Source organism: Branchiostoma lanceolatum, chromosome 1 (genome assembly GCF_035083965.1).
Source record: "Branchiostoma lanceolatum isolate klBraLanc5 chromosome 1, klBraLanc5.hap2, whole genome shotgun sequence".
Lineage (NCBI taxonomy): Eukaryota > Metazoa > Chordata > Leptocardii > Amphioxiformes > Branchiostomatidae > Branchiostoma > Branchiostoma lanceolatum.
The window spans coordinates 41,597,317-41,612,968 of NC_089722.1; the positions used below are offsets into that span (position 1 = coordinate 41,597,317).

At 44.7% G+C, this 15,652-nt stretch overlaps 2 protein-coding genes across 2 annotated transcripts; both read right to left on the minus strand.

The window, feature by feature from the left end:
- Positions 1-699: 699 nt before the first annotated feature.
- LOC136426756 (prolow-density lipoprotein receptor-related protein 1-like) lies at positions 700-10,726 on the minus strand. The gene is made up of 16 exons (XM_066415492.1): positions 10,561-10,726; positions 9,910-10,026; positions 9,686-9,796; positions 9,342-9,517; positions 9,052-9,210; positions 8,297-8,435; positions 7,369-7,592; positions 6,874-7,040; positions 6,553-6,722; positions 4,755-4,866; positions 4,309-4,385; positions 3,835-3,951; positions 3,469-3,582; positions 3,117-3,233; positions 1,115-1,498; positions 700-797 (listed from the first exon to the last, which is right to left on the minus strand). Exons 1-16 carry the CDS (start codon positions 10,724-10,726, stop codon positions 700-702), a joined length of 2,448 nt encoding a protein of 815 aa, XP_066271589.1.
- A 1,949-nt stretch (positions 10,727-12,675) lies between these two features.
- Positions 12,676-15,155, minus strand: LOC136428328 (sortilin-related receptor-like). Its single transcript, XM_066417758.1, has one exon. It carries the CDS (start codon positions 15,133-15,135, stop codon positions 13,261-13,263), a length of 1,875 nt encoding a protein of 624 aa, XP_066273855.1. The 5' UTR covers positions 15,136-15,155; the 3' UTR covers positions 12,676-13,260.
- Positions 15,156-15,652: the final 497 nt, after the last annotated feature.

Below are 15,652 nucleotides of genomic sequence, written 5' to 3' on the forward strand. Positions count from 1 at the left end.
GCTCTTGTACTTGGAAAGAAGTGACAAATGCTTGGACCCTATAGCAGCTTTCTATGGAAATGCAGGGGCATTTCAGTAGCAGACGTTGATACAGGATAAGAGAAGAATGGATGAATGAATTTATGATAATGTACATCAAGGCAACAACAGAAGACACCATACAGACAATCATCCACATGCTGGTATCAGTTTATTTTGATTTATCATGCACAAAAACCCTTAATGTCATATTTTGAAACCATGCATTTGAAGGACTGCTGATAATGAACAATGATGTTCTAATAAAGAATTCTGCATGCATTTTAGAAATTGAAGCAAAATGTCCTCACATGAATAAAATGTCAACACTTGGTACCCTAAAGAGCCTGAAATTGTCAATAGCATAGGACAAAAAGAGAATAAATAAAAAGATATGCTGTAATATTTTGATCTTACAGAACGTTAAAGACTTGTCATACCTACATTTTGGCAGTGAACTAGTTCAACTATTGTAACAGTAAAAATATTGTTGTCGTTTCGGTGACCATCTGTCACCTCCTTCGGGCAATACTGGCTGGTTCTACTTCACACTACCGCTAGGTGTCGCTGCTACAGCGTGTAGAATGCGTTCTTAAACATGACACTAAGTTTCTAGTAACTTTATACCCCCCTCATCCCAGTTCATGACTGGAGCAGGTTTGCAATACGGTCGTATGTTGATTAGATAGCCAGGCGGTATAGAATCTGACCGCACAGTGCAGCGGCTACCATCCAAGCCATGGCCGGGTCCTGGGGTGCACGGCTTTCTGTATAGAATCCTGTAACTAAACAGAAATAAAAGGCAGCATAAATAAACAAAACAAAAATAACTGAATAAAAGAGGCCGCGGCTCCATCCATACAGCTTTGCAATAAAACAATAAAAAAAATAGGCAAATGACTAGTAAGTAAAAAAAGAACACAATGAAAATGGTTGAAGAATCATCCTTTCAAGATTGATTCTTATTACTTGTGTATGAAATTGTGCTAGGTTTTTGAAGGGGTCGTGTTTAGGTAGTAAGTTAAGAAGTAATGTGTTTAAAAACTATTTTCTGAGGTAGATTTGTACGTTAATAATAGTACATTTGCTTTGGCACCTGTTTGATCTTCAAACGATACTTGACCACCTGTCGGCTCTACAGTCGGTCCGACGCTCGGCGCGGTGCTGGCTTGGGTGGACACGCCGTCCGCCTTGGCGCACCCCTGCTCGTCCTCCCCTGCCGCACAGTCCGGGTACCCGTCACAGATCAGATGACGGTGCACACAGTACACGAGGTCCGGAGAGCTGGGCAGGCCGCAGTAGAACGTCGGGCAATCCTCCGCCCCAGGTTGTCCACCCTCACAGTCCTGCTCGTCCTCTTCCTCCCAACAGTCCGCGTCACCGTCACAGCTGAACGCGTCAGGAACGCACGACGCGTTGCCGAAGACGGACGCGCAGATGAAGCCGCAGGAACCCCACCTGCGCCCCAGAGCCTCTTCAACTGTAGCAACAGATTTACATTACTTTCAATATACATATCTATTGTTTGTTTGTTTATTTATTTAACCAGAAATACAGTATCGCCTGGCGGCGTTTTTCAACGATTCCTGGGGGATTCAACCCCATGCATAATAGTACATAGCAACAATAGATATCTATGTATGTCAGGGTTGAGATCCGATCTATCCGAATAGCCTATTCTGCAGTTATAATAGAGATCCCGATCGCTGTCTCTTTCGAGACTACGATCAGCCTGTGTTAGTGTGGTTTCCCATTTATAATTCCTAATTTTCAAGTCAATCCATTGATCTTAACCCTTGTCCTGCTGGAGTTCCAGAGCAAAAATATACCCCTACTGCTGAAGTGCGCAGAAAAATTTGAAAGAAAGGGTATTCGTTCGATATTGCTCAATTTTAGTTACCACGCTGTACAACAACTGCGCGGGTACAATTAGCGCATTGTAGAAATATTCCCAACCCAGCAATTGTCTGGGCTAGCATACAGAACAAGAATGTACAACCCGGCAATTGCCGGGTGTAGCAGGACTAGTAAGGGACACAAATGGAATTGGAAAATTGTAACCGTCTTTTAAGGGAATATCCATAACTTTACAGACTCCGATCGGGATCTCTACCAGGCGATTCTGTCAGAGTGTAATTAACACGGTCAAGTTGCGAGCTGTTGCAATAAGTGACTCGAACTCCTCTAGGTCCCTGAGGACCTGGTCCATTAACCCTTGGAACGAGGCCGGTGCATTATGTAAGCCACACGGAATTGTACGTAATTTATACAGCCCAAACGGCGTGAAGAAAGTCGTCCTCGCGGTAACGATTTTTTTTTTCTTGACGTAGAACCATTCCCTTCCTTGCGGACTGTCACCCAGCTCTGTGATCCGTCCGTCTGGTCCACACCTACCGGACTTGTGGCCTTCGGTGAATGATCACTCTTCTCTACACCCCCCACAGTCTCTCTTCGTCTCAGGAAAACCTCAGACACAAGTGGACGGGAACAGCTCCTTTCGCTCCTTTCATAATCTAAGAAACATCCAATCCTTGCCTGTGGAGCTCCTTTCTAAGCGTGCCTCTCCCTCTACTGGCTCTCAGGACTGACCTACCTCTACCTACAGAGATGACCCCTATAGGCTACGGGCCAGATGGAGTCCTTAAGGTTTCCTCTTTCAAAATGGCATTATGGCACATACAAATTGTAACAGTTGGTACGTCCGCCAGTTTATTAGTCGTTTGTACTTCTGGGTTGCTGTACTGTATCCTAGTACCATATTACAGGCGAAGCTTTGCATAATTGAAAGGCCTCCATGGAGTGAGCCCTTGGCGCATTGCTACGCAGGGCATGCCACCGGGAGTGGTGCAGGGGGGATGTAGATTATCTGTTTGGGCCTTGAGGACTGGCATATGAACTGATATGTTGGTTGCTATCTACATATGATAAATGTAAAATGTGGAAAGGCCTGTTAGGTCTTGAAATACCTTAATATAATACAATACAATACAATACAAAACTGTAACAATACTACACCATACCGTACGCTAAACCTGCCATGTAAACTGTGCAATTGCTACGTCACATTCCCATCACTAATCGTGAAGGTTGCGACTTACCTTCAATGGGCATTTCGTCCTCGCCGTCAGCACAGTCCTGATGCCCGTCCCCCAGGTGAGTTGTCGGCAGACAGGTGACGTTGTTACGGCAGGTGAAGAAGCAGTGTTTGGGCACACCTGTCATGGAGAGTACACAAAACAGGTAAACCATGGTAACAAGGCAAAGCCATAGGGATTTACTAATTGACCATCTTTTACATTCTTAGTGTTCGTTCTGCTGCAATATGGCCTCATTTTGCTGGTATGCTGTCGGCGGGTTGGTTTGTAAAATGGCCGGGAACGATCGGAAGGCAAAAACATTAATTTAGTCACATCTTCTATCCTTCTTTTAAGTCACCAGTCCAACGCCTACCTTGCACACACCCTTGTTCGTCTTCTCCATTCAAGCAGTCGTTTAGTTCATCGCAGATCCACCCACTGGAGACGCAGGGGTTACCCGAGACAGTTAGACATTCCATCGCACACTCTGAAGAAAACACAAAATGCGGAATGTGAGTGGCTCTCTCTCATATGTTTTTAGAATTCCACTATTAGGTCGATAATGATTTTGTCGAAGAGTGAAATAAGAATTAGCCATGTAAGAACTTTATAGGCATCATATTAAGAAAGTTATACTTCAAGTATTTTAGTAAGATACAGGAAAATAGAAACTGTAACGACATCGTCGCCTGTGTGTTTAGACAAAAGCATAGCGTCTTTAAATACTTAGAATTCTTACCGTCACAGTTTGCCTCATCCTCCAAAGTTGAACAGTCTGCTGTGCCGTCACAAGCCTGGCTGTCGTGGAACACGTCACCATCCGGATCCCAGCACGGACTGAACTGTCTGTCGATCTCTACAAGGCAAAAAAATAACGATAATTTTCAAATGGCAGGCAAAAAAGTAGCAATAATTTTCAAATGGCAGGCATTGAAGTTTATTCAAAAGTCCATCTGTGTTGGTAGAAGTCATTCTGAATCAAAGTTGAACTGTAATTTTCAACAGAAAAAAATCGGACCCAAATGTTTGACTGACCAACTCCAGTCTTTTGTGAAAAGTCTCTAAACAACAACACCTGCTCAATACTTTAGTGTTATATGATATGTTATTGCATTGCATCATTGCCGTATTTAGCAGCCATGCACCCCCATCACTACATAAGCCCAGTTCTCTGTACAGAGTCTACATAGTGGTTTAAAGTGGACCAACGAACCCAAACATCCGAGATTCTCCAAGTCCATGGTCAATTCCAGCCCGCACTCAGCCTCCAACACGTTTTCACAAACATGTCTGCAGCAGAAACAGTTTGTTAGTCTTTCATTTCATTCAGATTCATTGCTTTCTAAAGCAACACTTAAAAGTGTTGCTTGCTTGTTTACGCGCAAACACTTACGACTCAAGCATTTAAGTATTTGCATTCACATCTTATCAACCTGCTGATGATTTTATACTGATAATGATAATGATATGTCTTTAATGATAAGATGATAATAATATGTCTTTCGGTCAGTTCTAAGTTTTCACTTTAAGGATTATATCTAAATTCAATTGTCTGCATGCATTTTGTCCTGTTTCATATTCACGATGGCTATTCTAAGTGCACACAGCTATTCCAATGTATCAGTTACGTAAGGAAAGTTGTTAAGTGATAATATTTACATGTCTCCATAGTTAAAGCCCCGTGGCAAACATCCGTCAAAGAGACGACAGAAACTTTCCCTTTGTCGACATGTTCCATTACAGAAGACCTTGTCAGATGCACAACCTGAGCCTTGTAAGGAATATGAAAGATAAGTGTGCCGCTTATAACAAGAGTCTGAAGACCCAAAATCTCCATGAAATTTGTTTTGATATATGATTGGTTTTTGACAAATACGCCATTGCAGTTCCAGTGACACATACCAGGGGGTCTAAAATCGACCTTGGCCTTTCTCCTCCCATCACCTACCCACATACCAAATATCATAACAATCCATTTAGACGTTCTTCAGTTGTGCTGACTTTACGCATCCGGTGACACAAACATACACACATGCAAACAAACACGCAAACACACTCAAAATAATATCCCCATCTAAAAGTCTTTTTTCATGGAGATAACTGCATTTACATGACAAGCTGAGGGTGTTGCGTCACGTTTGGTGCCTAGGCACGGTTTGTGACAGTGCCCGCGTGTCACAAACAGTGCCTGGGACAAAAGCACGGTTTGTGACACTCGGACATCGTCACGAATGGTGCCCAACCGAGCACAGTTCGTGACACACAGGGGGTCTTATCCCATACTGTGCTTTTGGGCGGAGCTTAGTGTTTTGAGGGGGAGGAGTCTGCCTAACGCATTTTTTTTCCTGCAGCCCGCCATCTTTGTTTTTTTCGGGGCGCTGGGATGAGAAAGAATCAGCGTAATTCTCGCTCATTGAAATACATTTCGCGCTTGTCTTGGATGATTTGGACTTAGAGTTGATGTGGCACAAACAGACGGACGTCTCATCACGAATTTCTACAACAGAAATCCGTCCCGAACCCTGTCATTCACGACTGTGTCCTGAGGCACGGTTCGTGACACTGCCGGAGTGTCACAAACCGTGCTTTTGCCCCAGGCACGGTTTGTGACACTCGGGCACTGTCACAAACTGTGCCCAGGCACGGATTGTGACAGTGCCTGAGTGTCACAAACCGTGCCTGGGGCAAAAGCACAGTTTGTGACACTCCGGCACTGTCACGAACCGTGCCTGGACAGTGCCCGGGGCTACAACTTCCCGTAGCATTGATTTAGATCGGGCGAGCTGACTGCCTCGGGACGTCGAAGTAATCGGCAAGTGGCCCGATCCTAGTCTAGATCTGGTTCCCCTGGATAGAATATATTTAGTCTTACAAATTGTTTTTTTTTTAGCATCTGTTATAGACACTGTCTTTTTGTGCCACTTCAATTCTAGGTCTAAGTTATTCAATTATTTTACAGAGCGAGAATTACGCTGTTCCTCCTTATCCCAACACCCCGAAAACCAAAGATGACGGGGGGTGGGGGGACTGCGGTAAACAAAAACACGCTGCCTTATATGGAAACGCGGGCATCACTGCCCCGTCAGTCACAGTGATTGACAGCACTTCCGGGCACAGTCTGTGACGGTCGAGATGTGTCACGTTCTGTGCCTGGGAAAGCATAGAACGTGACAGGCATGGAGTGTGACGGTACAGAGGGTTACGTTTTCTGCTCTATTTCCGGTGGACAGAATGACCCTAGAAGTGAGCTAATGGTTCAGTGAGACACACATGTCAATCGTTTTGGAAGTGATATTGTAAACAGTCTAGCTACCTGAGTACAGAATTATGTTTCTTTCTGTATATTTTGTTATTTTGTTTTAGTTGATTTTTGTTAAGCCGGAACAACAGTAGCAGCGAATAACATTGGATTCAAGCACAACAAACATAAATGAATGAAATACATTAAACTTCGTACCATGTTTGACGAGAATCTCGACCCTCAGTGCGATCCGATTGTGGAAGGTGAGGGGGTAGAAGCGGGTGTAGAGTGCAAAGGTCGGGTTGTCCAACAGGTTGCGAGCATAGCGGTGGCTGTCCCTGTTCCCTCGGAACACCTGAAACAAAACAAAATCGTGTCTTGTACACCTGGTAGTGAAGATGCCTTGACAAATGTTCCAAACAGTAAATGGAGCTTAGGAGGGGTAAAAACTGATTTACTTTGTCGCCAGGCCAGTACTGATAGATAGTCTTCATCACTTCTATATCGTGAATTCTACCCTGTCTTGTCTGTTTTCACAGTGGACTTGAACTAACCATTTCTTCACCGTCCCCGGTGCTGTTTGTGTACATTGTCCATTCTCCATCCACAGAGAACGCCAGCTTGTAGGACGTGACCCAGTAGTCCATGTTGTAAGCCCCCTGGGTGATGACACCGGCTACTGCGTACACGTTGTCATGCGTAATCTGAAGCGTGAAGAAGAAACACCACTTCTTCTTTTTTTCTCATTGATAAAGAGCCATTATTGTTAATGTAATGTCGCGCGCTTGCACGTTGGCATTCTCGTTAGAAATTACAAATTAGTCCTTTAAATTCTAATCCCTGTGAAATGTAGGTACAATTGTGCTGGTAAACAAATTCCTATCAGACCTGAACTCTACTACTGGACCTTTCTTATCTGTGGAATAGTGGTAGGTTCTACGACTTGATCTCAGTAATAGCATTTACCCTGAAGCCTCTTCTGAATTCTCACGTAATCGATCAGACTAGGCATGGTGACCAGAAATTAGATACCTGTAGCCAAGGGTTCCTGTCCAGGTCCGGAGCGGGAGACCAGCACGCCCCCAGCTGCTGTCCCCTCCCGTTGTTCAGACGCGCCTGCCACGGATAGAACTCGGCCCTTCGCGATGAGGCGGTCATGTGGAGGTCGGGAACCTTTGGAGCCGCAGCAGGGTCGTCGGGATCCAGTCCAACTCCCAGTGTGACGTACTCGTCCAGATTCAACCAGGCGTTTTCATCTGAAGAGAACAGCAGACTGGTATTAGAGTGGGTAACAGAGTACCTGACAAAGGTACTGATGGTGATTCGCATTATGTTGCAATTGATTATGTTGTATCATGCCATCTAGAAGATTGATATTTAGTAGACATTCTTTTTTGATATCCACTAGCTATAGAATGTATTTTATTGGTCAGAAATTACCCACAATGGCAGCCTTTCTAGGGCTGAATTGATGCAGTGTTTACAGGTTTCACAGAATACACAACATATACATATACATATCTTATCCACACTTGCATTATGTGGAACTGTCGTAAGGGTCTGGGCGGCTGCCATTCGGCGCCAGCAAAAATTACCCACCGACCTTCGACCTTCCCCAACCGAAGTCAGGTACCCATTTACACCTGGGAGGAGTGAGGAAAGTCGTGTAAAGTGCCTTTCCCAATGGCACAAAATCGGTGACATGACAGGATTCGAACTCGGGACCTCTTGGTTCTGAGCTGAACGCTCTGCCGTTGCACCACACGACCCCACTTAACTGTCCCGGTACAAATCTTTATTGAGTGTACCACTTGGCAGGCTTGTTACGTATGGATTATTGTGGTATTTACAGTTTTATGCTCACACACTACACAAGAATTAAGACAGTTGTCATGTTATGAAATAAACGGTACATATAAACACATACAGATTTCAGAATAGGAAACTACAACAGACAAACCATTTGTGACGTAAACCTCCATCACCATGGCAACCCAGCCTTCGTAGCTTGTCGGGTACAGGCGGATGTAGCGTGACGTCACGGGAGCTGGGAGACGACGACTCACTTTGTTGTACCGGTCTCGGTTTCCTTCGAAAATCTGTGCAAGAAAATAAGCAGGGTCAGGTCCAGGAAAGGTACCATAAGTCAGGCAGATTAGAATTTGAAGGGAACGTAACAAATTTCTTTGTGTCGTGTCGAGCCCATCGAGGCCGTGTCGGGTGCCATGTCCCGTGTAGAACATCGCGAAACGCCGGCAAGGTCAACCAAACGCCCTGGGCCGTGTCGGACCATCAGTGAGGCCGTGTCGGGTGCCTTGTGGTGTTGTACAAGATTTCACGGCATGCGTCGGGCCCTTTACTAAGGTGATGTTGGGTCCTTTACCAAGCATGTACGCAGAGCCGCGTCGTAAAGTTACACTTTACGAGGACCCGCGTCAGCATGCGCACAGACAGGCGGTTGGGGCCATGCAGGACCCTTACATGGCATGTACGCGGTACAGCGTCGGCAAAGACAAGCGGTTGGGGCCATGCAGGACCCTTACATGGCTTGTACGCAGAACTGCGTCGGCATGGCGAGCGGGGAACCGCGTTGGCAAAGCTGCTAGGCAAACGGCACCGAGTCATGCCCCAAACCGAGCATGTAAACGTCAGGCCTCTTCGGGCCCTTAACCTTAAGAAGCCAGGAGCTGCATCGGACCTTTTGATAGTTCATACCTGCACGACGTTGTTTCTGCCCGCGGCATACGGTCCCCACGACGCACCGTCCATGCTGAAGGCCAGAGTAAATGACGTCACCCAACTGCCCAGGTCCCAGTTCGAACCGCCTCCACTGATGACCACGCCGGTGACGTCAGTCGTCTTGCCAAAGTAAACCTGCAGTAAAACATTCATATTAAACAGATGCTCAATATTTGTGCCATTCAGCTTGCTAGTACAACGTCACAGAACAAATTCTTCACAATTATGATCTAAGATTCAACAAAGAAACACTGTACACCAGTTACCTGAAGCCATTGGTCCACCACAGAACTCGGTACCCAGCAGTATTCTGGTGTAGTCGGAGGCGTTTGCCGAGCCTGGGATGGGGCGAACTCCGACTTGTACTCGGAACTGGCAGTGACGTAAACATCGGGGATGTACCGACTCGCCAAACCAAGCGAGAATCCGGAAGGTAGGACAACTGTCAGGAAATGTAAGCAGTGAGACTTTGTTGTGTGCACTAACTGTAAAAGTAAGGAGCTTTCCAGTACAATTGAGGAATCATTCCTTAACCTTTGTAAAGCCGCTGTCTTACACTAAGGTACAGAAGATGTTGTGTCTGGTGCAAAGTGAAAGCTGATCTAACTACCTCCACAGTCGTCCTCGTCCTCCCCTCCACTGCAATCCGTCTTGTTGTCACACAGCTGAGACTCCAACAGGCAGGCACCGTCCGCGCAGTGGAACTGCTTAGCAATGCAACCTGTGTGGGTGGAGTTTTATCACAACTGTGTTTTGAGTCTTACATACAAGCATAATCCTTCTAAAAAGTACATCTTCCCTTTAAGTGTTTGTATGATAAAAATCGACTCCTACCTCCAACTGTACAGTTGATCTCGTCCTTTCCGTTCGAACAGTCCCCCAGCCCGTCACAGGCGCGGTATTTCGGCAGGCACCTCCCGTCACACTCCAGCTGGAGACCACTGCAGGGAGCTGTAAGTAACGAAGAGTATTTGCTATCAATAGATATTTAACAACGACAGCGACAACATCATTGACAAAATCAACTACACGGATGTTGAGACGTTTCAACTCTATGGAAATAAAGCATCATCATGGATGCGTCAGTTAGCGCTAACGCTAAATAGCTACTCTTGCAGCTGTTTAATTACATTGTGCCAAACAGTGAGCGGTGTTTAGTTAATGGCTACCAAAATACACCTGACTTTGAGTTCAAAAACCTTCTTCCTCCGTGAGATATAGAGCTGTTGTACATTTCGTGTTTATTCTTGTCTGGCACCTTATAACAATGACATTACTGGGCAAGAAAACGATACAACAAGGTTGTTGTCGCTGTCATTATTGATCCTGAAGAAGGCGACAGTGGTTTCAAAATTAGATCCGTGAATATCTTAATTTTGGAAGAAAGTTTAGCATTGTATTATGATTACTACCAACACAGATTAGCTTTCATTATGATACAACAAGGTATTTAGAGCTTTATAACTTGCTTATATTGGAGCCTACCGGTGCAGTTTTCTTCGTCTGCCCCAGAAGAGCAGTCCTTGTCTCCGTCACACAGCGAGGCGTTATTGATGCATTCGCCACTGTCACATTGCCACAGACCCGGCTTTGCACAGGACTCTGCAGAAATGTACCCCATTGGAACGAAGCTATCTCTAAGCCCACACATGATTACGATTGGAGATGATAAGCATATCTACACACCATTGTGGACTTGAGCATCACATCTGACAAAGGTTTCCAATGGACCGTTCCAGTACGAACACTTTTTAAAGCCCCGCCCCCTATTTTATTTCGTAACGCCTCATCTATTTCAGGAACGGATAAAATTTTCGACTCCAGATACCCGGTCTGGGTAGCTGGAGTCTGAATTGCAGGTCCCAAAACAGCAGATTTTCACCATTCTGCGCAGCGTTAACGAGCCAATCTGACGGACTTATGACGGACAAAATGGCGGCTGTCGGAATGTCATAATTACGCGCTCTGGTTGGTCAGGTGGCCACGTTCGAATGTTCGGCTGGAACGGTCCATAAGCTACTGAAAGCTGGCTATCGTGGAGGCTCCTACATATTTGGACATTGTGACGCGCTGTCTCAGGCTATCTAACTCATGATTGTATACATGTAGGAATCCTAGTACTGTAAATGCATTTAAGTTCGTGTTAGGGCGAAAATGGAGCGTTCCCGGACGCGGTGGTTTCAAGTTCACCTTTGAATCAATAGTAGCGCTACGGTCATTGGTGGGCAAAAAGCTTCACGGTGGTTTTGAGTTCGCGCTGAAGCGTTCACCGTACACCGCAAACACCGCGAACATTTCTGCATTTACAGTAATTTGCAGGGCACTCACGACACAGCTGTTCGTCCGACGCGTCGTCGCAGTCGGTGACGCCGTCACACACTCCCGATGGCGCCACGCAGCTGCCGCTGGTCTCACACCGGAACTCGACACTGGTGCACACTGTACAACATTTAACGTCCGAAGTTCACACCATATAGATGCGTTTGGACACACTTCACTAGTTCTTTGATACCAGCTATTTCTAAAAAGGCAAAAGACTAAAATACGTAGTTTTATACTAGCAACCTTGTTGCTAAAACCTAAGAATGCAATCACAAATTTATGAACCACCGAAGGGCGAAAAAAGAAACTTCCTAAACTTTTCAAAAGATCATTTGTTTTGCTTTTAGTTTCTCAGGAACACAAATATTTCTTTTGTCTGTGAGAACAAAGATCAACAGAAAAAAAATCATGATTTCCTTAGAAGAGGCCCCAAAGTACCTGCTAGAAAAACAAATGAAAAGCAACGTTTCAAATTACTGTCCTATACTCCTGTCATTAACAGGTAAAAAACAAGCTGCAAGTAGTGTTTAAATCTTCTTGCAGCTTCTATTGTCCCCTGGATTCCATAACACTAGGGTTATTCACTCAAAGATATTTACAGTGAGTTGAATTATTCAGACATCCGGTATTTCATGCTTACAGCACAATGGTATGTGACAGGCCTGATGGCGGACCCCTTTTCCAATAGGATACAAAAAATGATACAAATTGTGTTTTTGGTGACGAGGTTTTCCATAGTTAATTGTAAAGTCAAGTTCATCTTCATCTGTTTTGTACTTAACATTAACAGAGTTGAGTATACATTCATCCATCCATCTGTTAACCATATTTATATCTGCGTGTCTACCTATCTATCTACATGTATCTATCTATCTCTTTCTATCTATCTATCTATCTATCTATCTATCTATCTATCTATCTATCTACCTATCTATCTATCTATCTATCTATCTATCTATCTATCTATCTATCTATCTATCTATCTATCTAGCTATCTATCTAGCTATCTATCTAGCTATCTATCTATCTATCTATCTATCTATCTATCTATCTATCTATCTACCTACCTATCTATCTTTCTATCTATCTATCTATGTATCTATCTATCTATCTATCTATCTATCTATCTATCTATCTATCTATCTATCTATCTATCTATCTATCTATCTATCTAGCTATCTATCTAGCTAGCTATCTATCTATCTATCTATCTATCTATCTATCTACCTACCTATCTATCTTTCTATCTATCTATCTATCTATCTATCTATCTATCTATCTATCTATCTAGCTATCTATCTAGCTATCTATCTAGCTATCTTTCTAATAGTATGAAATAGATCTGTTTATTCATCTAATAGTATGTGGTATCCCCTGTACGTGACAGGTCATACAAGGAATGAAAAAACAATCATTAAATCAATCATTTCTCAAAAGTGTGAATGAAGTCCTGTGGGTATGTTGTAGGCACCCCATAGGAAATCTCAGGCCATTTGGTCTTGTTGACAGGGGCTAGGAACCGAAAATATGCATGGCTGGACTAAGATTCCAAAATAATTCCTTTTGACGTAGCATATGCCGAAATTTTGAATTGCGTCCATTTGGTATGTGTACACTGAACCCCCATACCATCCAAGGAACCCAAAATATACATTTTGGGTCTGAAAATGGCCCAACAACTAATTTAAATAAGGTAATTTCCAAAGCTTATGTAAACTGGGGTTGCTTGCCTACTCCATCCTTGTGCCAAATGGCAGACCATTTGGCCCATGGGTGACAAAGATGAATCCATTTGGCAGGAGAAGAAGAAGAAACCAAGAAAGACAATATCTTCAATATTCATACCTGTGGTAATGTTTAATATTATGGTAATTGTGAAAAGGTGAGCTTACCGCAGCCTTTCTCATCGGACTCATCGTAACAGTTGCCGACGCCATCGCAACGCTTGGTGTCCTGGATGCAGGGACCACGTGGTTCACAGAAAAAGTTGGGCAGAGGACACTCATCGGCAGTGCAATTTTTCTCATCTGAACCGTAAAGACAATCCTTTAAACCATCACAGTGCCAGACAGGATGGACAGTACTTAGATAGTCGGGAATGGAACAGTCTCCCCGGCAATATTCCTCATCCGAACCGTCTGGACAATGACGATTTCCCTCACATCGTTGATATGGAGGGACACACATCCCACCACTTTCACATTTGAAATAGTTTGGCAAGGGGCACACTGTGCAATTTTCCTCATCTGAACCGTCTTCACAATCATTCTCACCGTTACATTGCTTCTCAGGCTTGAAACAGATGCCGGTAGGTTCACACTTGAAATAGTTGGGGTTGAAACACTCTTTGCTCGTGCAATTTTCCTCATCTGAACCATCGTCACAATCAACCCACCCGTCACATTGCTCCAATGGACGGACACACATGGTACCCGTTTTACACTTAAAATAGTTGGGCAAGGGGCACACTGTGCAATCCTCCTCATCTGACCCGTCTTCACAATGATTCCACCCGTCACACTGCCACTCAGGATAGATACATGCTCCATTACTTTTGCACTTGAAATCGTCAGTATTGTAGCACCTTTCGCTTGTGCAATTTTTCTCATCTAAACCGTCTGGACAATCAGCATATCCGTCACATTGCCAATCTGGCCCGACACACGTGCTACCACTTTCACACTTGATATAGTTGGGCAAGGGGCACACTGTGCAATTTTCCTCATCTGAACCGTCTTCACAAAAATCCCAACCGTCACATTGAAACGCAGGGCTGACACAGATACCAGTAGGTTTACACTTGAGATAGTCGGATAAGGGGCACTCTTTGGTCAGGCAATCTTTCTCATCTGAAATGTCGTCACAATCATACGCTTCGTTACACTGCTTCTCAGGCCTGACACATTCTCCGCTACTTTCACACTTGAAATCGTTGGGCAAGGGGCACACCGTGCAATTTTCCTCATCTGAACCGTCTTCACACTCATTTCGACCGTTACACTGCAACTCAGGTCTAACACAGATGCCTGTAGTTTCACACTTGAGATAGTTGGATAAGTGGCACTCTTTGGTCAAACAGTCTCTCTCATCCGAACCGTAGTAACAATCATCCTCGCCGTCGCATTCCCACTCAGGAGGGAGACATACCCCACTAATTTCACACATGAACTCGTCAGGGTTGTAACACTCTTCTCTTGCACAGTTGTTCTCATCGGAAACGTCTTCACAATCATCCCACCCGTCACACTGCCACTCTGGTCGGACACACACTCCACTACTTTCACACTTGAAATAGTCGGGGTTGTAACACTCTTTGCTTGTGCAATTTACCTCATCTGAACCGTCTTCACAATCATCCAACCCGTCACACTGCCACTCTGGCCCGACACAGATACCGGTAGGTGAACACTTAATATAGTAGGGCAGGGGGCAGCCTTTGGTCAAGCAACCGTCCTCGTCTGAGCCGTCAGGACAATGATCGGTCCCGTCACATACCACGGCGAGAGAGAGGCATCGGGCGTCCATGTCACAGCCGAAAACATCGGGCGACAAACAATCTGGAGCCGTGCACTCTTCATCAGAGCCGTCGGGACAATCTATGAAACCATCACACCGAGCTGCCAAACCGACGCAATCATCGGTCGTGTCGCATGCGAAGGCAGAGGAGGGGCACCCTCTGTCTGAGCCGACATGGCCGATGGACAGCAGACATACGAACAAAAGCAAGCCGGTCGCCATGATCGGCTTTTCGGGGAAAAATGTAGATGTCATCCCCGGTGTGCTGGGCCTACCATGGCGGAGTGGTGTGGGGTGTCAAAGTAATCAAGTAGTGTGGGCTGTACGTCGCACGGCTCTGTACATACTTTGTTTTACGAACAGGTGGCGTCTAGCATCCCTACGGACAGACTGGTACCGACCCAGCAGAATGCGTGACAATGCGAAGGGAAGTAATTGATTAACTGCAAGCATTCTGTCGTTGCCATATAATTGACAAAAGAATTCAGTTGCCCCGACTTATCAATGAAAATAAAGATCATTTGTTGTATTTGAAAACAATCCAAATAATTGACTCAATAAAGAACTGGCATAAAACAAGAAGTACAATATTGTGTTTTTTTTACATCACATTTCTCTGAAAGTTCACCTGACACAGTATTAACTTTTATTCGTCGTTCCTGCTTAATGCAAACACAGTGTATAGATATACCATTTTTCAGGTGCATTTTTAGGTTTACAAATGATTTTGGGAGGTCAA

Excerpts from the sequence above, each read along its gene's own strand:
- LOC136426756 (XM_066415492.1), bottom strand. The coding sequence starts at position 10,726 with ATGTGTGGGCTTAGAGATAGCTTCGTTCCAATGGGGTACATTTCTGCA. Across the intron at positions 9,797-9,909 it reads GATCAACTGTACAGTTGGAG|GTTGCATTGCTAAGCAGTTC; the intron begins GTAGGAGTCGAT and ends CCACCCACACAG. Across the intron at positions 7,041-7,368 it reads ACAGGAACCCTTGGCTACAG|ATTACGCATGACAACGTGTA; the intron begins GTATCTAATTTC and ends TTCACGCTTCAG.
- LOC136428328 (XM_066417758.1), bottom strand. The coding sequence starts at position 15,135 with ATGGCGACCGGCTTGCTTTTGTTCGTATGTCTGCTGTCCATCGGCCAT.